Source organism: Amblyraja radiata, chromosome 1, assembly GCF_010909765.2.
Source record: "Amblyraja radiata isolate CabotCenter1 chromosome 1, sAmbRad1.1.pri, whole genome shotgun sequence".
NCBI classification, from domain to species: domain Eukaryota; kingdom Metazoa; phylum Chordata; class Chondrichthyes; order Rajiformes; family Rajidae; genus Amblyraja; species Amblyraja radiata.
Genome location: NC_045956.1, coordinates 20112109 through 20136320, shown reverse-complemented (window position 1 = coordinate 20136320; position 24212 = coordinate 20112109). Strand labels below are relative to the sequence as shown.

General features: G+C 41.0%; 1 protein-coding gene across 9 annotated transcripts in view; it reads left to right on the top strand.

The window, feature by feature from the left end:
- Positions 1 to 1417: 1417 nt before the first annotated feature.
- The window catches only part of gria2 (glutamate ionotropic receptor AMPA type subunit 2), a 115301-nt gene continuing 92506 nt past the window's right edge, over positions 1418 to 24212 (top strand). For 8 of the 9 annotated variants that reach the window (XR_004411480.1, XR_004411487.1, XM_033018548.1 and 5 more), the window contains exons 1-2: positions 1419 to 1788; positions 2143 to 2283. Coding sequence is in view for 7 of the 9 variants with exons in the window: in XM_033018548.1 (XP_032874439.1) it covers positions 1695 to 1788; positions 2143 to 2283 (235 nt within the window). In the remaining 2 variants the exon portion in view is untranslated. Of the gene's footprint in view, positions 1789 to 2142; positions 2284 to 24212 lie in introns of all 9 variants that reach the window. The other variant, XM_033018525.1, reaches the window with a different exon arrangement.

The following is a 24212-nucleotide window of genomic DNA, read 5'->3' as shown; positions in this document are numbered from 1 at the left end:
AACTCCTTCAGGACACATTTCAACTGAAATCTGGTTTTATCTTGCTTGGTACGTCAGTGTTTCAATCACATATTGGTTGGTTTTTTTGCTACTCTTAAAGTCGTAGCCCCGAAAACGAGAGGGGTCCTGCATTGTTTTGGGAGTAGGCGTGTACATATGATTTGGTGGTTCGGCACAAATGTTATAATCTGCACGAGTTAACAAGTAGGAAAGGATAAATGTATGTTGTATTGTCATTTTTCTTGAGTCATTAGCCTATGTGACCATAAGCTTTCAATATCAATAACAACGCATTTAACAAGTCACAGGATGTATAACTACCTACGTGGGTACCAGGATGTCCTTTGTCCAATGCCTTTCTCTATATCTGACTTTAATTCGCATTAATGTCACATTTCTAAATCGATCATATTAAATAGAGATGATAAATGGTGACAAAGTCAAATATTGGTCGTAACATTCCTTCTTGCGTTCAAAATGGACATTGTATAATAGCTACATTGTAGAGATCGCATTTAGCAAGAATGAACTCGTCGATCATACCTATTCCTCACGTTACAAAAATAAATTTAATCCACAGCTAAATTAATGACCCGGCAAAAATAAACATTTTCATTAGTTTAAATTGTGTACATCGCGACTACCAGATATATGCGTTGAAAAACATTGTCATTACTAACATTGATTATTAAACCAAACATCTTACATAAGTATCGCGAATAGTTTGTTACAATATTAAAGCCGGACTGGCATGTTTGATTAAAATTATATCAATAATTAGTTTGGGATTCTGAAAAAAAAATCACCTTCATCAAAAAAACAATCAGGTGAGTGATTAATATCTTTGAAGAGGTTTGCTGCCCGTGCGATTAGATCCCAACATCCGCGAGGTCGATGTTTAATGAATGAATGAAAATGTTGGACGATCGCTATCGTACAATTTGTGTTTCAGGTTGGCACTGAAATATAATCAACAGCGCCGTGTCAACAGCAAACGGGAATTAATATGAGCTTCGTTGATTTATGACAATTGTAGATTATTTGTTATTAAATCGTGCGTTATGATTTTTTTTATAAAAACGTGAATTGTATTAAAGGCACAACGATGGACATAGGCGATTTTCTTCTTCACCCGCCACCTCCCCCTCCCCAAACTGATACCAATGCTTGTCATTAGAAATGAGTCGCGTTCGGGAGGGGAGGTAAGATGAAATAAGTCATTCCAATGGTGGTGGTGAATATGCAGATCGTAAGTAACATGTTAAAATGGATAGGTTAAGGAAACAACATTCAGAAATAACATGGACGCTTCATGGTTGCGAGAGAACTCCTCTCTCTGGATTGGTAGGGAGAAACGTGCATGTGTTCGGTCGCCGATCGTTTTTTTTTTCGTGTGTTCGGATTTATTAAGAATCAGGACATGTCTCTGGCAGCGTGGCTGTGCTGAGGGGGTGATGCTGGGTAAAGCGCAGTGCTAAAACTGCTTTTCACATTTTCCCACTGTTCCTGTTCTTGCAGCTGCTGCTTTTTTTTTATTCAATAGAGAAGGGGAGCGTTCATCAACCAGGTGTTTATTGTTTTTTTCTCTTTTCTCTCCCCTTTCTTGAAACGGCGTTATGTAAAGGACCCGAACCTTACAACAAATCCTGAGAAGGAAAGGATTATAACGCGGTTGCAATCTTTTTTTTTCGGAAATGCAAAAGATTATGCAGCATATATCGCTCTTCCTGGCTTCTTGCTTATGCGGACTGGCGTTCAGTGCCTCTTCCCCCACCAGCGTACAAATCGGTGAGTTACTTTCCAGTAAAAATCATTTTAATTACCAAATAAAATCTTTAAAACATTATTTTGTGTGAAATGTCCCAATTCTATCGATTGTCATCGCCGTTCGTAAAGCATTAGACCAAGAATCAGTGGCTAATATGGATGTTTTTAACAGAAGATAGGCACAAAATGTTTTTAATAGCTGTTTACTTCTGGAGGAGATTGTCAATCAGATTTTGGTATCAGTAATTTCAATTGACATATCTTTTCAAGATCTTCTAAATCTTGCTGGGGACTATTATTGTATTGATGGGTTTAATCAACAGTGGTAAGGGTATATAAAACTAGTTATCAATATATATATTTTCTTTTTAATAGGGGGGTTATTCCCAAGAGGAGCAGATCAGGAATACAGTGCATTTCGTTTAGGAATTTTCCAGCATAATTCTCATGAACTGAGGCTGACGCCCCATGTTGACAATTTGGAGGTAGCGAACAGCTTCGCCATAACCAATGCATGTAAGTAATCTTGAAGCGGGCGATGCGAAATGTATTGGAATGTTTGTGTCCCTTAGCATGAGCGACAGGGACGGCTCGTCTAGTGTTTATTAGCAATCTGCTTCAATTTGGGTACCGGTTAAATGCGATGTTGTATTTCTCCGTGCCAGGCTGTTGTGCTGTGTGTGTGTGTGTATGTCTGGGGTGATATAAGGTATCGTGAGCGGTGAAAGCCATCTGTAGCGGGAAAAAAACAAAAACACATATCCCCCCCCCCCCCTTTCTAATTGTTTTGGGTGTTATTAGCATGATGCGTCTTGTGTGTTGAACTATTTTTGTTTCCCCCAGACACCGTTCATATTTTGTGGCACGACCACCTCAATGGCAGTTGCTCCACTGCCCACATACAAGTAGCAGCGGGCTGTAGAGAGGGGAAGGGTAAAGATGGTGTGGGCGGGTAGGTAGGGACAGGAGCACATCTCCTCTACGGTTTTACACGCTGAGTGGGATGCACTCGGAGAGTGAACCGTGGCAATAACTAACGATGAGAGGAAACACCAGTGGGTTATTAGGTCGGGTCCCAAATGATGCGTTCTGGTTATACCACAGTAAGAAAAACTAACGTTGGTCATTATTATTTCTGATGTCACCAAGGTAGGTCACAAATTGGGTGATATGACGCTGACGTCACGCCACTGCAGTGGTATAACACCGAAACATACATGACATAGAAGCACACTAGTCAACGAACGGCGATCAACCAAATGCATGGTCATTCGCACCCTGTGTGTGTGTGTGTGGGTGCATAGGAATGGAATGCATAGAGCTTACACACGAAGTGGAGCGAAATTCACAGTAAATGGATATGTACATGTTTTATATGCGTGACTGTAAAAATGGTACCGTCGGGAGGGAGAAGCGTAAATTCCGCCACACTAGATTATCTCTCAACATTACAGAACGGAGGTGTATGAGCATTTAGAGTCACCGAAGATGAAGCTTTAATGGAGGGGGAGGGGGCGGAGTGGGTGGGCGTTTCTTGCCCAGATCAGCTAGACGCGACAAGATCCAAATGTGCCTGTCTTCATTGTGTGAGAACATCAAGCCACGATATGATTGTGTATTCCACTTGCATTCGTAGTTTTCCTGTCCAGCTTTTTATGTGAGGTTTTCCTTTTGTGTATGTGTGTGTGTGTGTGCGCTGGCTGCCGCTGTGATTTTGTTTTCTCTGTATGAGGCTGGGACAATTAAATTGCTTTAATCTTCCTCATTATGTAATATTATATGTAGGATACAAATTAAATGAATTGGATTCAATAGGAATATTATAATGGCGCGCGTATAGGACTGTCCGCTCGGGTTATCCGATCGGGCTGTTCCTGGTTATTTAACCGTGCCGATTTCACAAATATGTTCAAGAAGGAACTGCAGATGCTGCAGATTTCCTTCGCTCCATAGATGCTGCTGCACCCGCTGAGTTTCTCCAGCAATTTTGTGTACCTTCACAAATATGTTGTTGGGTATCAATCGGTAGTCAATGCTCACTGTCCAATTTATGACTCCGGTGCTCCTTTCACTGGGATCCCATTGACGTGGATGCGGTGAGAGCGGGGTGGGGGTAGCAAAATAAAACTTCAGTGTCGCTTACAAATGAAACACCTTCATTCGCCGAATGTGCATTAAAATGAAATTGCAACACGGGCAAGCGCGCTCCTCCCTAGTCATGTCATTTCACACCGGGCAAGATCTCCCACTCAGGTTCGCGAAGGCGATTTTGCAGAGCTCCGGAATAAAGCCTTTGCGTGGATCTCCACGCTCCTGTCATTGCAAGTGACAGGGCGTATGAGTGCTCGAGCAGAATATGAATATTAATGTGACACATTTAGTTCTCTGTGCAGTACATGGAGTTCCTATTTTTTACTGCTGTAGAAACATTAATTGGGCTTAAGCAAAGCACCCGATGTACGTCACGGCTTGGATGGTTTGGATGGAGATAGAGACTCTTTTCTTCAAACCTACTCTGTAAAAACATTTTGGTCCTCAGCATTTGAAACAAGGAAGCGAACAGTTGAATTCCAGCTGCCCGCACAGATCCGCTTATTCATACATTGCAGAAATTACGCTGTTATTGCTTGAATATCTGCATGCAGTTTTTAAGTTTCACTATTGTAGCCCAACGTTGATTTGTTCTCTGGAACCGGCGGACCAAACCCCAACTGCAAGCTGCCTGAATCCCCCCTTTCATAAAATGGCTGGTCTCCTGTGTGCGGGTGGATTGAGTGTCAGTTTCGCTGCGGATTCCAGTCAGCGTATCGGATCTCAAAGTATGCTCCCAATCCCTTGCAAATAAAAAAACAAAACAAATAAATATGCCTTGGAGCGTGTTTGTGACTGAACTGTCAATGGTTAGAGGATATATTTCGGTTAAGTGGTTCTGCACGGGAGCTCAATTCCTGCTGAAGACGCTGGTTGTTCACTTACCACCAGGGGGCAGATTGGTCAGCAAGGAAACAGGCTCTATTCAGTCCAGCAGATCCCATCTGTCCCTACAACATACGGTTCACGCAAGTCACCCACACCTTCACATTTCACAATCCATTTATGAAAAATCTTGGATCATTCCGATTCAGGAATGCACCACGATATCCCTCACCTCGCAAGTTAAGCATTCATCTTTATTTGTCTGAAGAAAAGAGTCCCGACCCGAAGCGTTGTCTCTCCATGTTCTCAGGAGATGATGACTGTCGCGCTGAGTTACTCCAGCAATTTGTGTATTTTTTGTAAACCGTTTTCTACTACAGTTCCTTGGTCTACATGGAACTTTATTTCTTCGTCCAAATCAAATTTATCTGAGATGGTCTGTTTTGACCCTGGACTGTTGAATTCGATTAGCGATACAGAAGATTATACCGCATTGGGTTAAAAGTGCCGTCTTCCCCTGCACGCAGGTTCACATTTTGGGATTGCTTTTCAATTTACTAATCTTCTGCAAAATTAATATTAATGCCCAAAAGCGAATAGATTTTATACAAATTGTGACGTTTGATAAGTGTGGTAAATGTAATTTGGGGATTGACCCTCTGATCTCATTAATTATATCAATATCCATTATTGGATTTTTTTTTATTGGGTAATTTAATCCGTTATTAAGTGCAATTATTTTGATTCACGGAAATGACCCCACCAACGTACAAGTGCATGCATTTGAGCGCCGATGTTAATACGTTTTTCTATGTTTCTAAGTTGTCAATGGTTTGTGAATAGCGTGGGGTAAGCAGTTGTGCATAAGATCTGCTGCTTGTTCCAGTGATCAGATACAATGGAGCAACGGCGCAATAATCCCTGTATCGCATGCCCTAATACCTATGGGCAGGTGATATATATTATAAAATATATATATATTATGTATTATAAAACACGATGTAGATAAAATGCATGCATAAAATAACGATGGATAACAAAACGAAAGATATCTGATAAATTTAAGACGTGTCTATTCTCTCATTCGGCCAAGGGGACATGTTTACTGACTCATAAGGTCATAAGGGATAGGATCAGAATTAGGCCATTCTATCCATCAAGTCTATTCCGCCATTCAACCATGGCTGATCTCTCACTCTCTCCTAACCCCATTCCCCTGCCTTCTCCCCATAACCTCTGACAAGAATCTATCACTGCTTTAAAAGTATCCATTGACTTGGCCGCCACAGCCTCTGTGACAATGAATTCCACAGATTCATCATCCTCTGACTAAAGAAATTCCTCCTCATCGCCTTCTTTCACGGGGCTTCTGTCAAACAGCACTCGGGTTTAAATATCCCTCACTCGTGTTTTCATATCCCTCACTCCATCCAATCTCTTTAATCTTTTCTACAGACTAATAATCTTCTATTTCTGGCCTCTCGGTCAAGGCCAAATTTAACCATTTTAGGGTTGTGCCTTCAGCTGCCATAACTCTTACGTGTGGAATTTACTGTCTAAACCTTCCCACCACTAACAACTCTCTTCTAATCTAACATGCTACTTAAAATCTATTTTCAATGCCCTTGATATTTCAGTTAAATATCCCATGCAGATACGTATTTTTCTGATCATCGTTGCTGTGATGTGCTTTAAGATGTTTTACAAGGTTCAATACATTTTGTTAAATACATTTAACATAATTAGTGGAAAGTGACAGAAGTGAACTAACAGTGATGTCTTAACAAGGACAGGGCGAATATAACCTTGCACTCAGTCGATTAATGTTCACTTTGAACATCCATATATTCCCTTCTGCTGGGTTTGCTACAAAGCACCCAAGATTGGAAATAAGACTGTTTGTTTCCAGACAATTATCCACAATCCCAACTAGATTATTTAATTCATCATGAATTTGCAACTTAATAGAGAAATCCTCTCTGGCCTGTTTGATTTCCCTACCTGCTGGATAAACGTGTGAGATTTGAAGAAAGCATGTGTTGCTCTTTATTAACGGAGTACAAGAGAAGCTAGCGAGTGGCTACAAAATGGCGATAGGAGCTTGTACTTGAGGGCAAACTAATAATTTCAGCATTCAGGCCACCATTTTGGTTTGGCAAATTTCTGCGAATCTTATGCAAACACATGAAACGCATAATACATGTGGTTAATGCATTGAAAAGCCCGGAATTTTTTTTTTGTGTTTTAAAAAAAAAGGCATTGTCAATCATAACTATGCTATCTAGAAATCATGCAAAGAAAATCAACCCATTTTATGGATTAGCATAGTTTCTTTCCCTTCATTAAACACACAGGAGCTAGATTATATTAATGCAGCAATTAAAAACAAAAGCTGCTTTGGGAAGGGAGTGCAGTTGTTCACTGACAGTGTATGAACATATTCATGCTCGACAGTTCCAGTGGGTGCTCTGCAAGTTTAAGATGGACACAAAAAGCTGGAGTAAGATGGACACAAAAAACTGGAGTAAGCTGGAGCGGGACAGACATCATCACTGGAGAGAAGGAATGGATGACATTTCGGGCCGAGAACTTCTTCAGACTCTTTAAAATTTAAATTAATTTAGTTTAGTGTAGTTTAGGGATGCAGTGTGAGCTGTGCTTGGATACGCCATTATTGTAGGCGACGAATGGAAGGTAAGGATGGAGTTGAAGCGTGCAAACTACCTGACAATTGAAACTGCACGAGGTGAATTTCCACAGAGGTTCTCTTCTCATGATTTCTATGTAAAGACTGGGAACAAAACAATGAGAAAATAAGCCCAATGGAAATCTAACCATCGTGACAACAGAAAAAAACCAATTTAAATCTTGACAGCATTGACAACCGTCCCGTGCTGCTTTAAAATTCAGGGTTGGATGCAAACAGAATGAAATGGGAGAATTGCCAAGGTACGTGCAGAGGTTGAGAGTTTCAGAGGGTATTTTGTAGATTGTGCAGGGTTGGAAATGGAATTGTCCAGGATGACAAATGGCTTTGGTGCTGTCGTCAGCAGAGTGCAAAGGCTGGGCTTGTAAACAGTCGTGAGTGGAGAAGCAGGATTGATTGAACAAGGGGGCTTGGCACAGTAGCACAGCTTGTGGAGCTACTGTGACCTTGTTGGTTCTTTCTCCCACATCCCCAAAATATACACCAGATTCAAGAATAGCTTCTTCCCCACTGTAATCAAAGTATTGAAGGACTCAGTCTGAAGAAGGGTTTCGACCCGAAATGTTGCCTATTTCCTTCGCTGCATAGATGCTGCTGCACCCGCTGAGTTTCTCCAGCATTTTTGTGTACCTATTGAAGGACCCATATGCTTGGGATGAATCCCCGATCTTCCAATCTACCTTATCATGCCCCAGCATTTTTTTAAACAGCATTTTCTTTGTAGCTCTAATGGTATATTCTGCACACTGTTTATTTTCTTTTTTGCACTACCTGATGTAAAGATGATTTACCTGGATAACACACAAAACACATTTTGTCATTGTATCTTGGTACATGTGACAATAATGAACCAAAACCAATATGTGGCTGGTACATTAATTGGCCACTGGAAATCATTTCTGTGGGGAGTGGTAGAATCTGGAGGGGTTGATAGGAATGTAAAAATAATAAAAATGGTTGTGGTAGGATTAGCATAAAAGTGGATACTGGATAGTCCAGCAGGTAACTTGTGGTATGAAGGATGTGTTTCTGTCGAATCTCTCTCTACATAAAGATCACCAACAATTTGACCTGGTGGTAAACCACATTGATGCTACAGCCCAGAAAGCACAGCAATGCCTGTATTTCATCAGAAGACTAAGGAAGTTCAACATGTCTCCAATGAATCTTACCAACTTCCATAGCTTGGTTGAGCAACAGCTCTGCCCAAGATCGTAAGAAATTACAGAGAGTTGTGGATGTAACAGTCTCCCACCAGCGACTCTATCTCCCTTCTTGTGCCTCGGGAAAGAAGCCAACATAATCAAGCACCATTTTCACCCAGGTCATTCTCTCTTCTCCCCTCTCCTGTCAGAAAGAAGATACAAACATTGGGCTGAATGGCCTGTTTCCATGCTGTATCAAGAAGTGTTTCGGCCCGAAACGTTGCCTATTTCCTTCGCTCCATAGATGCTGCTGCACCCGCTGAGTTTCTCCAACATTTTTGTGTACCTTCGATTTTCCAGCATCTGCAGTTCCTTCTTAATCACTAACCGCTTAATGGAACATACCACTAGAATCAGGAACCGTTTCTTTCCTCCTGTTGACAGGCAACTGAAAGGATTACCAAGCTAAGGGAGCAATCAAGATCTTCCAACCTACCTCATTTCAGACCTTGCACTTTGTATTTACACTTTCCCAGTAATTAGAATGCTATAACACTATAACAAAATAACACTTTGCCTTTGAGTATTGTTCACTTTGCAATATCTGTAGTACTTATGTTTGCCTTGGTGTTATTCATGTATAGTATTATTTGACTCTACAGCATGCCACCATAACTTTTCACGGTATCTTGGTGCACCCAACAATAAAAAGCCAATGCCAATAGGATGAAAGCCATGTAGTCATTTATAGAATCTCAATGTCAATTTTAAAGTCGATGTGATAGGAATGAAAGACAAGAGTGTTTTTGTTGGGAAAAGGTTATGTGATCTACTTTACAACATGCTACAATTGGCCACATGCCTTTTTAAAAGGCGGCACATGAACAGGTCATTTTATGGATGAACTGGTTTTGCCTCCGCCCATACCCCAGACAAGCGGCTCGGCAACACCCTGTTAGCGCGCGTCGGTTTACCAATGTGGATTCAGTAAGTATGGATGTATTTTTCCAAATTAAAATATTTGTTTCTCAATCATTCACGGCAATATGTTTAGTTGGCGGGGTGGGCTCGTGTTGCACCGTGGCCAGTACCTCGCTGTTGGTCCTCACACCCACACTGCTCACACTGGTACTGCTCACACCTGCACTGCTCACGCCTGCACTGCTCACACTGGGACTGCTCACACCCGCATTGCTCACATCCCCACTGCTCACACTCCCACTGCTCACACTGGGACAGCGCACACCCGCACTGCTCACATCCCCACTGCTCACACTCCCACTGCTCACACCAGGACAGCGCACACCCCCACTGCTCACACTCCCACTGCTCACACTGGGACAGCTGACACCCGCACTGCTCACACTGGCATTGCTCACGCCCGGACTGCTCACATGGGGACTGGCTCGGAACTGCTCACATAACGAAAGGGGACAGGTACACAGCCCAGGGAGGTGCCTGAGGCGGATGGGTGACAGATTCTGCTCCCACTACTCACCGTTACCACTCAGACTAACGGCCCCGCAGCCTCCATCACACCTCCCACATCTCTCTCATCGCTGGGATGCCGCCTCCGGCCGGTGCCCACTGTGTTTCGTAGTAATTCAACATGAGTCCAGAAATGCACATACAGTATTTGTTCATAGAACGCAGTACCTTTGATAGCTGGTGCTTGCCAAATGAAGCAAGTATTTGTCTTCCAAGAGAGATCCCTGGTTGCAGGCAACCTTATCTCAGTTCCTAATGCTGTTGCCATGATTTTTGCCAGATCTGGTTGAGGTGAACTCCCGGAAGGAGGATATATTTCTCAGCCTTTCTATTCCTTCTCTGGGTCTCCCAAGCTGAACCCTACAATTCACACACAGAACACATTCCCTTCCAGGCGCTGCCAGGAGGATTCAGCGCAGTTGGACCAAGATCCTCGCGATTGCATCAGAAGACCCGAAGGACAACTTCCAATAATTCTTATTTAGTCTCATGCATTTTTCTAAAGGCTTACAGAGCGGATAATGAGGATATCCTATGTGATAGCTTTGTACTCTCATTTCCTCAAACTAACAATCTCTTGTGAATCCTACCGTGTCTAATTACAATCTTCCTTCACTTCTTTAATATCACAACCAATCTCCTCATTCCAAGACTCTTCAAGATTTCACTCTTTAATCCCGGACTATTTTATGATCCGAAGATGGGTCCCGACCTGAAACATCCCCTATCCATGTCCATGTACCTGACCTGCTGAGTTTCCCCTGTATTTTGTATTTTGCTCTTATCCTACTCAGTTGAGTCCCACAGTCACCACACTTTCTCTAGATGATGTGACCGATGGCCTGATGTTTCCACCTGGGAATTCTGGCTTTTGGGAAATATTGGAGAGAAGCGGCTGTTCAGGTTTGAGGAACCACAGGACACATGCTGGGGCTGGCCTAGATGGGATATGGGTGGTGATGTTCCAGATGAATTCCAGAGTGAAGCCGGGAGATCATCGTGGACAATGCAACGTCACAAAATGCAGATCTTCATCTGGGTTACAACTATCTTATATATGACATAAACCACCACAATACCAGTGAGCACTGAGAAAATAGTACTGTGTTGTTATTGTTTTATGCTAAGCATACTGTCATGTTTGAAGATGACCTTATTCAAATGATTGCTTCATTCTGTATGCACCATCTATCAAAGATACCCCATTCTAATAGCATTTGACAACCCTCCTTTAGGATGAACAATTGTGGTACTGCTCCTGCAAGATTAATGATCAATAATGTAAAGTTGTTCAACAGTGCAGCCAACAACACATTCTTTTTTCATATCAATTACAGATGGTGATCCTTTCCAAAACCCTCTCTTGAGTAACTAAAGGCTACTGTAATGCTCATTATTTTTGCCTCATCTTTAAAGTTTATAATTTGGATACATTTTGCTCCAGCTGTTATGTATATAGATGACACCTGATGCAATAGATGACAAAGTAGATAGAAATTGTTGTTATCTTATATCTTATGCAGTAGCTAAATAGCTTGCATAAGACCTGAACTTTTGCCATTGCCTTTTTATGATTTTTGGATAGATCCAATCTCACATCTTATTTAAATAAGAGTAGATTATTAAACGGGGGCTTCAAATGACGTGCAAAATAATTATCATGCATTTGGAAATTTTAAGGCTCCCATTACAGTGTGAATACCGCTTTTATTCTCTCCACAAATGCTATCTGAGTTCCTCCAGCATTTTGTATTTTGTTCTATATTCAAGCATCTGCAGTTCTTTGAGTCTATTTTTTTCATTAATATCTGTATATTGTAAATGGCAGCCAAAGGTATCCAGATTCCTGCTGCGACTTTGCTGCGAGTAAAATAAAGAGAAATAAAAACGGCACAAATTCTAAGTCTCTCAGCGAATGTTCTAAAGCCAAGTGTGCAGGATTGAACAACATGTTTTCTAATATTGAAAAAAAGCCAACAGTAGAATTGTTTATCAGTTTTGAAATCTTAAATTGATAAATTGAATATTTTTACAATGTAATCCTCGAAGAATGAGGGATAGGGATCATGTGCAGATAGATGAGATTAGTTTTCTTGGCATCATGTTCAGCACAGACATTATGAGCCAAGGGCCCTATTCCTGTGTTGTACTGTTGTATATCCTATGACTGGGCTTGGGTGAGTCAACATTACCTACATTACCTTTGTCTTTAATATGTCCAGGAGCAAGTTCAGTGATTTAAGATGCGCACCTCAATCATTTTCATTTCCAATGTGAAACCCATTCCTATTTTAGAATGAATCAAGACTCCATTTATTTATTTATAGTTATTCATTGTACATTGGAGGATTTAGCTTGAATATAGATTAACTGATTTATTTGTGTTCATATTTTTCCATATAAATTTGGTGCAAAACTTCAGTTGTTAACAGTGCAACCGATGGCTGAATATCACTAGAATCTTGGATTCAGCTTTTATATTTATTTTTTTATATTATAATTCAAAAATTCAGTGACAATGGTCAGCAAGTTCATTTAATAGCCTCTGAACTTATTCAGTACAATGATTAAAATTGACCCTGCACCTGAACTCTGTTCTGTGATTCTCATTAAAATATTGTACAATGTATTTAAAATATGATTTTGCTGTAACTTATAATTTACTTATAAAAATATAATATAATATAGAAATAGCAACAAATGTGAGTCTCCTATGTTTAGTAAATATCCAACTTGAGATTTTGTGGGGTTTTCAATCACAGTTCCAGGTGAACCTACTGTACAACATTATGTCTCATGCATGCAGTAATATATTAGTGAACTCGCACAGAGACCCCGGAAATGGGTGATTTCCTGATTGCTTCCTGAAGATGAGATGGAAATCATGATGTGAAAATGTAAGGGAAAAAAACTATTTTTTACAGGATTTCCAAGGTTGTGTGGAATAAGACTGGAAATTCATCCTCAGTGGACAGCATGTATAGTGCTGCAAATATTTTAGTAAAGTATTCTGTTTGCTCAGATACATTATTGGGGTTGATTAGGAATAGCGTTATGCTGCATCTTATCGTCCTTTGAGGACAAGGGAGCGCCTATTATTAACAACACATTCTGTATCAATGCCTAATGTCCTTAAGAGAAACGTAAGAGACTGCAGATACTGGAATCTTGAACAAATAAACAAACTGCTGGAGGAACAGCGAGTCAAGCAGCATCTGTGGAGGAAAATAGACAGACACAAACCATTCTCTGACTTACAGAGTTCCTACAGCAGTTTTTGATTCTACCTAATATTACATTTGATAATCCTCTTCGGATTGTTTACCTTGTCGTGGTGAAGAGGCTTGCGTGCCCTCATGCTTCTGAGAGCGATGCCGTCAGAAGCACCAGCTTCTGGTAGGGCCACCCATGGCGGTAAGGTCGAGGATGAGGGTCCTGACTAAGAACGATCCAACGTACAAGACCTCAACGGCGGACCGGGAGGACAAAGTTACCGCAAACACAACGGCTGTGAAGGCGGATGAAGGCTGCAACAGATCTATCAGCTCCAATCATCTTGGTTCCCTTGCCATTGGAACTAGTTGATTGATTTGTGAAGGACCGTGTGCTTCTTGGAGTGCAACCTCAAGTACACGTTAAACAAACACACGCACGGGCATCTTAGTTCTGTGAGCAGAAAAACAATGGAACATAGACCATCATCCTCAACCTCGTGGGATAGCCACAACGACATTTGATCAATTTTAAATGCTTAATAGAGGTGAATAAAATTTGCTTAGATTCTCATGTAAGATTGAGAAAATTCAGTGCAGTTCTTCATCTGAATAAACAGTACTAGGCACAGAAAAATATCTATAACTTCATAGATCACAGTTCATTTTAGACTGAACATGTAACTGTCTTTGCCAATTGTCTTTAAGATTGCATAAACATAATGATATCTCCATGTAAAAATGCAGTTATTTTTGAATGATGTTGCACACAGTTTCCTTAAAAGATTTGGAGGTAAATTTCTGTAGCTGATCAGCCAAAATGGTTCTGTGTGATAAGTTATTCATAAATAGAACAGAAATTATTTGAATCTCCATGACTATTCCATTAAACACATGGCATCATTGGCTTTGCCCAATATTATTATATTTTCCAAATGCCCTGTGATGACTTTCACCATAATACAGAGGAGAGGGAATCCCATGGTGACTGAGCGCGTCCTGTCAGCGATGCCGGCCCAAAGAAAGCGCTGCGCTCAGGGGCCACAACGTGAGCCGCAACAACAGCCGAAAGTTACTCTGTGGTTTAGCAATGACCACAATGACAATTCAACATAGCTTCTATTCATTATCTGTTTCTGTGCTCTACTGCTTTAGTTATTTATGTATATTCTTCTGAATAAAAATATTAGAAATTGAGACTACAATCCAAAACCTGAGCAGATAATTTAATGCATTCTTAAGGAAATACTATGCCATCAAAATTCCCAGTTTTTTAGCTGAAAGGCCCCAAAGTCTTTGATAACAGTGCATCCACAAACAATGTGTGATGCTTGCTGAAGCTTGCTACAAACAAGTGATTACTGAAAATGCTAACCTAACAATTACTATAATTCAAACAATATAATTTCCGAGAGAGGTCAGATGTCACTGCTTAATGGGGTTTTTTCTTACTGCATTGTTTGGACAGAATTAACTCCTGGTGTACTGTTTCGTATTCTTGCATACAATTATTGTGGTAGTAAGTATTTCATCTTTCTATTTTTGTGAATTACTTTATTTATAAATACATTAAAAAAAACATGAGTTACCCACTCAAAATGTTCAGGCATTGCTAATATTTTGTGGGTTGAAGCTGTCACATATCTTAGTTGTCAAATTATTTTTGACAACGTTCCAATGAAGTTCTTTGGATAAATTGAACCTATTAAGCACTGGGTTATTTCATATATTCAGAGTAGTAATCTATCCAAACAAAATCAATACTGAGGAAGTGAAAAATACAACTTCTGTGAATGCTATCCAAGAAGTTGCAGATGGTATAAGATGCTGGTTTCTAATGATTTTAAATCCAGTTTGTTGTTCAAAGTCCACAAGAAAACTGTCTGGCCACAGTATCCAGAGCTGGATTTATGAATGATTGCAGATTCAGTAATAGTGGCTTATATCAGAATCCAACATCCATCCAAAAGATACGAGATCTTTAGAAAGCTTGTCTTTGTTTGAAAGCTAATTCCTTCAATTTAGCAAACCATGTAATAAATGCAAAATCTAGTGCACATTGTAAAGATATTGGACAATAAACATCCTACTTGTTTTGACGTTCGGCAAAGTATATGGAAAAACCTTGCAACCATTCAAGTTCAACATACAACCTTTTGATCCTTTAGCCTCTTTAACCAAACCTGTGTGTTTTACTCTGTATTTAGTTATTCATACTGCCAAGTCAGGATATCGAGTCAGAAGAAGGGTCTCGACCCGAAACATCACCTATTCCCTTTCTCCAGAGATGCTGTCTGACCCGCTGAGTTACTCCTGCTTTTTGTGTCTCTCTTCAGGATATTGTTGGCATGTGCTTCTTTAGCATTTGTCATATTCACTTCAGAGACAGCATGAGTTGCTTCTCAAAAGGTGTCATATTAAACATTGTTGGTTGTTCCTTTCTCCAGTATGGGATGGCTTCTGGCACTCCGTCTGTCAGCTCAGCTAGGACTGGATTATGTTGCCATTCTAAGACAACTATTGAATGGCACATGTCCCCAAGATTCAAGCTCATGAACTACTGGCTGGTGGTAAACAAGTTCACAAATAGTACAAAGTTTAAGAAAAACTTGGATAGCTTTCACAGAAATTGTATTTTTTCACTTCCTCAGTATTGATTTTGTTTGGATAAATTATTACACTGAACTTCCTTGGTCATTCTGTGAAGAATCTAAGAAAATATAAGTTTATATTTCATTCAGTGCAATATAATGCAATTGCTCTTGGATTAAATTGCTGTGTAGTCATTTCATGTCCAGTGTGTTAAAATGCAAATATCTTTCACATTCCAGTTATTTTTTTCAGGAAGCCACGCAAGGAATTCAATATTTCAGTAAAGCAGCGAATGGGGACAAGCAATCCTTAGGCAATTATAGGGATTAAAATATTGTCTTCAAGAATGAAAAGATGGCATATTATTTGTTATTTGCAGTAACATGGAAAAATGATTGGCACTTCCAATAATTTGAAAGGTGAGGTTAAGGTAAAAAGCTAATTGGAACCATTAAGAAGTTCCAGGTTGTGGCAGATGCCTGGCCGTTTTGCCATGTCACTGCTGGCTTTTAAGAACAAGCAGAAAGTAATCTTTTCATTTTTTAAACAATATTTTAATCCCTATAATTACCTGAAAATTGCATAAAGGAGCAGGGAGATGGGAGGAAGAGAAGGGGTATAGGGAGGTATTACTTGAAATTTGGAAATTCAATGTTCATGCCATTGGGTTGCAGGTTTCCCCCCTCTTTCAATCCACCAATCACTTTTACCAGGGTTTGCCCTCTTCTATCATTTTTTTCCAGTCCCCTCCCCCCCCCTCCTCCCCTACCCCCCCTCCCTCCCCCTCCCCTCCCCCCCTCCCTCACTCCATCAGTCTGAAGAACGGTCCTGACCCAATGTATTGTCTGTCCATTTCCCTCCACAAATGCTGCTTGACCCGCTGGGTTCCTCCAGCACGTTGTTTTTTGGTCCAGATTACAGCATCCGCAGTCTCTGGTGTTTCCAAGGTAATAATGGGAACAGAAAAATAATAAATTAAAGAGACATAGAAAAGATTGAAATAAAAAGAAAGAAAGATTGGATGAAAGAATGGATTGGAAAAAACAAAAGGCACAGACCATTTGAAGTAATGAGCACTTTTTTTCTCATATTCTGATACTGGGCCAAGGAAGAACGTTACTCTAAGGCTCCACGTGTTGTAATTTTGCGGCATTAAAGAAGAGATCAGAGTAAGCTTCCATTCTTTTTCACAAGGCTGATATTTGAAATGGTACAAAATTGACCAACAGCTTGTGGGGATTACCAACTGGCAGGTTATTTCTTCCACAGCATTAATTGCAGGGTGATTTATACAGTAATAACAAGGGTCATTAAACCTGTTATTATTCTGCCAACAACTTTTAGCCCAGTGATGTAAATGGAAATGATGCTATTTCATCAAGGATTGCATGGATTTTCTGAAGTTACAGTGAATGAGAGAAGAATCCAGTTCTTTGCCTATTGTTTTACTACAGTTTAGCTTCGTGATACAGTGTGGAAACAGGCCCTTGGACCAGCGATCCCCGCACACTAACACTATCCTCCACACACACTAGGAATAACTTTACATTTATACAATTAAACCAAGCCAATTAACTTACAAACCTGTACGTCTTTGAAGTGTGGGAGGAAACCGAAGAGCTTGGAGAAAACCCACGCAGGTCACGGGGAGAATGTACAAACTCCGTACAGACAGCACCCGTAGTCAGGATCGAACCCAGGTCTCCGGTGCTGTAAGGCAGCAACTCTGCCGCTGTGCCACCGTGCCATTTTCTGTACTCTTGTCCGTTATTGTCACATTTTATCATCATTCATACTTGTAAAGGGAAACTAAAATCAAACATTTTAATCAGTTTACCAGTTAGGAAACATGCCATTTTCATTTTGAATTAATCAAGTCACTTAAATTGCACAGGAAATTTTTTTTTTCAGAATTTCATTGTGACATTTGTGATAACATATTGATTTCAGATTAATAAACAAATCATTTTAAAAACTTTTCCTTTAATGCCCTAGGTCATTGGATAATGCATTGTTCCGTATCATTTGTGCCTGTTAATTAATGTACTCAAATGAATAGAAAGTTGTCACACTCCCAAAATAATTTATAAATATGGAAAAGGGTAACTAGAGAGAGAGTGGGACCTCTCAGGAATCTCAGGAATCAAAGCGGTCACCTCTGTGTGAAACCACAGGAGATGGGCAAGGTCCTCAATGAGTATTTCTCGTCTGTATTTACCGAGGAGAAAGACAGTAGGCTGGAGTAACTTGGGGCAGTCAATGGAAGTGTCTTGAGAGCAGTCAGTGTTACCGTCAAAGAAGTACTGAAAGTATTATCGTGCATGAAGGTAGACACATCTCCAGGGCCTGAGAAGATATATCCGAGGACATTGCGGGAAACTAGAGAGGAAATTGCGGGAGCCCCGGTTGAAATTTACGAGTCGTCCTTGAATACAGGAGAGGTGCCGGAAAACTGGAGGGTGGCAAATGTTGTACCTCTTTTCAAGAAGGGCTGCAGGGAAAATGCTGGGAACTATTGGCCGATGAGCTTAACATCTGTAGTTGGTAAGTTACTAGAGAGTATTCTGACGGATAGGTTATACAGGCATTTGGATGGGCAAGGGCTGAGTAGGGATAGTCAGCATGGTTTAGTACGTGTCCCACAAATTTGATAGATTTTTTTGAAGGCGTGACCAAAATGGATCAGAGCTGTAAAATGTTGTGTACATGGATTTCAGTAAGGCATTCGACAAGGTTCTACATGGTAGGCTGCTCTGGAAGGTTAGATCACATGTGATCCAAGGAGAGATAGCTGAATGGATAGCAAGTTGGCTCCATGGAAGAAAGCAGAGGGTGATGGTGGAAGGTTGCTTCTCGGACTGGAGGCCTGTGACAAGTGGTGTGCCTCAGGGTTCGGTGCTGGGCCCATTACTCTTTGTCATCTACATCAATGATTTGGATGAGAACATACAGGGCAAGATTAGCAAGTTTGCTGATGATACGAAATTGAGTGATTTTGCAGATAGTGAAGATGATTGTGAAAGATTGCAGCAAGATCTGGATCGATTGGCTGAGGATTGGTTGATAGAATTTAATACTGAGAAGTGTGAGGTGGTGCATTTTGGAATGTCTAACAAGGGCAGGACCTACACAATAAATGGTAGGCCTCTGGGGACTGTTGTAGAGCAGAGGGATCCAGGACGTCAGGTGCATGGTTCCTTGAAGGTCGAGTCGCAGGTAGATAAGGTTGTCATAAAGACTTTTGGCACATTGGCCTTCATCAGTCAGAGTATTGAGTATAGAAGTTGGGAGGCCATGTTGCAGTTTTATAAGATGGTGGTGAGACCTCATTTAGAGTATTGTGTTCAGCTCTGGGCACAATGTTACAGGAAAGACATTGTCCAGCTTGAATGGGTTCAGAAAAGATTTTCGATGATGTTGCCAGGACTAGAGGGTGTGAGCTATAGGGAGAGATTGAGTAGACTGGGTCTCTATTCCATGGAGTGCAGGAGGATGAAGGGTGATCTTATAGAGGTGTAAAAAATCATGAGAGGAATAGATCGGGTAGATGCACAGAATCTTACCCAGAGTTGGGGAATCGAGGACCAGAGAACATAGGTTCAAGGTGAAGAGGAAAAGATTTAATAGGAATCCGAGGGATAACTTTTTCACACAAAGGGTGGTGGGTGTATGGAACAAGCTGCCAGAGGAGGTAGTTGAGACTGGGTCTATCCCAATGTTTAAGAAACAGTTAGACAGGTACATGGATAGGACAGGTTTGGAAGGATATGGACCAAGCACAGGCAAGTGGGACGAGTGTAGCTGGGACATTGTAGGCCAGTGTGGGCAAGTTGGGCTGAAGGGCCTGTTTCCACACTGTATCACTCTATGACTCTATCAGCGATTTTGTGAGATTTATCTGCTCAAGTTTAAATGTAAGCTATTAAAAGTACTGATGAATAAACATATTATACAGAGGATTTGAAGTTGGCTTATTTAGTGAAGGGTAAATGTTCCACCGTTGGCAAAAGACTAAGTCAGACAAAGGCAGCTTTTATAGATTCTCTAATTCTGCAGATGCGCTGCATTTATAAGTGATCTGTGATGCTGTAGTCAGTTCATTCCATTTATCTAATAACAGGACAATAAACATAATACTGACACTTCCCTTCATTGACCACTTTTGCATTTATAATACATCGGACGTGTTTGCAGATGCAATAAGATCTCTGTTTCCAGAGACAGGAAGGGAATTGTCATGAATGTCTTGTTTTATGCCACTTCCCTTGAATACCCTTCTAATAAGGAGGATGGAGTCAAAAGCCCAGTGTGTGAGAAATTGTTAGATAGTTAAACTGAATATATTCTCGGCTGTTTTTTTCAACATTTATGGTTAGATTGGTGTTCAAGTTTATGTTTCCATGAAAGAAGGAGCACAGCTAGATAGTGAGTTAAAAGAGGCATGCAGCATGTATGACTTCACCAGTCGTGGCGAAGAATATAAAGATTAGAATGTTATGTTGCAGCGTTACAAAAAAACTAGTTAGACTGTGCTTGGAGTATTTTGTGTAGTTTGGAAGGATGTTGTTGCCCTGGAGAGAGTGCATAGGAGATAGATATGTGGCGAGAATGGATGAGCTAGTGTAGGAAGGAACTGCAGATGTTGGTTGAAACTGATGATACACACAAAATGCAGATGCAATTCCAGAGATGCTGCCTGTCCTGCTGAGTTACTCCAGCATTTTGTCTCTCTCTTTGGATTAGCTAGGTTTGTTTTCTGTGGAATGAACAATGCTGAGGGTTGACCTGAGAGAGGTGACCTGGGAGAAGTTTGTAAAATGACAAAAGGCATAGACAGGCATAGACAGTCAGAATCTTTTTCCCATGCTAAGGATATTAAAATCAAAAGGACATAGATTTAAGCCGAGAGTAAGTTTTACATAAAACATCGAAGAGTATCGCACAGGAATGGGTCCTTCAGCGCACAATGTTTTTGACAAACATAATGCCGAACTGATACTGAACTGATATCATCCGCCTGCACATGATCTACATCGCTCTATTCCCTGCACTTTCATGTGCTTATCTAAACCCCTCTTAAATGCCACTATCGTACCTGCCTCCACCCACCACCCCTGGCAATGCGTTCCAGGCCCCCATCACACTCTGTGTACAAAAACCTGCCCCGCATATCACCTTTAAACTTTCCCCAGAAATGAAAAATCAACGTTCAGTTTTATTTCTTTCAATCAGCCCCTGAGTCTTTAGCTTCCGCCCTAAAGAGTCCCAAAACGATGGAAGGCAGTCAAACAAAATTTCAGGTTGGTGGGCAAATTGAGGGAGATAGAGAAAACACAGTTCTTGAGATGGGGTCAAAAGATCATGTGATAGGAGGAGAATTAGGCTATTCAGCACACCAAGTCTACGCTGCCATCCAATCATGGCTGATTTATCTCTCCCTCCTAACCCCATTCTCTGCCTTCTCCCCTTAATCTCTGACACCCGTACTAATCAAGAATCTATCTATTCAATTATCCACTGGTGGCCTCCACAGCCTTCCCGTGGCAAAGAATTCCACAGATTCACACATTCATGAGAAGAGATTAGTGGCAATAAAATGGTCCTAGTGAGAACAATCAATGGTCAGATTGTTACAAACTTGTCAGAGGTTCAGTATGAAATAAAAAAAGATCAGTGACTAATTTTCTCTCCAAATGCCAAGTATAATCAACGTGAACTAAGTCATGCATGAGCACATACTTCCTGTCTCAACTATATCATTAAAATTTTCTGTTGCAATACTTTGATAATGTGTTACATCAGAATATAAGACATATTGTATAACAGACAAAAGAATATACTGCTATGGCCAAGAAAGCACCCCAATGCCTCTACTTCCTCAGATAACTAAGAAATGCTCCAATGACTCTCACCAACTTCTCTAGAAACACTGCAGAAAGCATCCTATTGGGATACATTACAGCTTCGTTTGACGAAAGCTTTACCCAAGACTGCAAACTATTGCAGATAGTCCTGATGTGGTTCAATGTGTCAATCAAACCGACTTTCCCACAATTTACTCCATCTACACCATGCTCTCTCGAGAAAGCAGCCAACATAATCTAGGACAATTTTCACCCTGGGTATTCCCTCTTCTCTCTGCTGTCAGCCAGAATGTCGATAAAGAAAGCTTGAAAGCACATATCACCAGATTTAGGACCAGCTTCTTCCCTGTTGTCATCACACTACTGAACAATCCTCTCATCAACTAGAGTGTCTTCCAACCTACCTCATTGCGGAGCTTGCACCTTTTCTAATCAGCACTTTTTCTTTAACTGTGCTAAAACGCTGTAAAATTATATGGGGCACTCTTTTTCTCTTTGCACTAACTGTTGTACTTGTGTATGACTTGATTGTGTTCATATATAGTATGACATGACTGGATAAAATGCAAACAAAGTTTTTCACCGTGCCTCCATACACATGACAATAATAAACCAAACTAATGCAAATTACAAATCAAAAGCTTTTAGGTTCCAGAAAGCTGAAATAAACAAATAGTAAATATGCTGGAACTTCCAAGCAGGTCTGATGAAAGGCCATTAACCTGAAATATTTGTTTTTTCCCTCCATGGATGCTGCCTCAGCTTTTGAATATTTCCAAATATTTTCATCCATACGTCCTGGAGAATATGTTTCTGATGTTCCTATGCTCCAAACATCAGTATTTAGTGTCATGAATGAATGACTTGAAAACCCACCCAAAGCGACATCAGGAACAAGTGTACGTGTCAAGTGTAGTTTTGGAAAGATAAGTCTGTAAATGGTTCATTTGATATCAGACCATTACTGCTGCTGATGCCGACAGACTGACAGAACAATCGCAGTTCTATTCAAACTGGAGCATTGGTTTTGAGAATCAATAAGCACAGCCCTCTACCAATATTTGATCTTTTCCCAAATTCACTGCAGCCCTCACACTGATAATGGGACCAAATGAACGTGAGCATAGAACTAGGATTCATGGCATTCCCTTCTGATGTGGCAACTTGTACACAGTGCTGGTGAAGAACAACCTGAAGCAAGCTAAGTGGTGTGTGCGATAGCCCCACTCATTTGCGAAGGCACAGTGCTTGTAATTCTCTGTTCAGTTACAGTATAAGATTTTTTAGGTGTACAGTAAAAGAGAGAGGGTAACCAGGGAGAAATACAGGGATAAATGAGGGAATTAATGCCTCGAGTCAGACGATGTGGAGGCGATAGTAAACAAGTACTTAGAATCTACATTCAACAAGGAGAAGGAAATGGAGCACAGTGAGGTCAGTGTGGGGAATATTAATATGCTAGGGCAGTTAGAGATCAAGAAAGAGGTGATGTTACTAAAATCCATGTCCATAACAACCACCATCGATCACCTTTGTCACCTCTTCAAAAAACTCCATCAAGTCATAAGACATGACCTGCCATGGACAAAGCCATGGTGACTGTCCCTAATCAGCTCATTTTCTTCCAAATGCAAGTTAATGCTAGATTTTGGGCAGCACAGTGGCTCAGCGGTAGAGTTCCTGCCTTACAGCGCCATAGACTCAGGTTTGATTCTGATCACAGGCGCTGTCTACACGGAGTTTGCATGTTCTCCCCATGACCTGCGTGGGTTTTCTCCGGGTCCTGCGATTTCTTCACAATCTCCAAGGATTCTTCTTTCGTGTCCATCTCCCATGTTTCAAATGTTGGCCACGCTGTCATCGTCCGTCCTGAAAAGGACGCAAGCTTCCGGCGACAATCAGTGGGAGCCATCACTTGTCGCAATAGATGATGGTGGTAGCAGAATTAGCTCGGGATATTTCCAGTTTCCAGCCCTGTGACGTGGACGCTTCTGCTATGGGGCCACTCCAAAGATGTACAGGTTTGTAGATTAATTGGCTTTGGTAAAATCGGCAAATTGTCCCTAGTGTGTAGGATAGTGTTAGTGTGTGGGAATCGCTGGTCGACGCGGAATATGGGCCGAAGGGCCTGTTTCTGTGCTGTATCTCTAAACTAAACTAGGGGAAAGGCTTTTAACAGCATTGATGTACAGATACATTGATGTATTAGTTTAGTTTAGTTTATGGATACAGCATGGAAACATGCCCTTCGGCCCAGCTAATCCACGCCGACCAGCGATCCCCCTACACTAGCAATATCCTACACATCAGGGGCAATTTACAACTTTTACCGAAGCCAATTAACCTACAAATCTTTACACCTTTGGTGCGTGGGAGGACACCGGAGCTCCCGGAGAAAACCCACGAAGGTCACCGGGATAATGTACAAACTCCGTACAGACTGCCTTTGTAGTCAGGATAGAACCCTGGTCTCTGGCGCTGTAATGGCAATAACTCTACCGTTGCCTACCCACTGCATCTT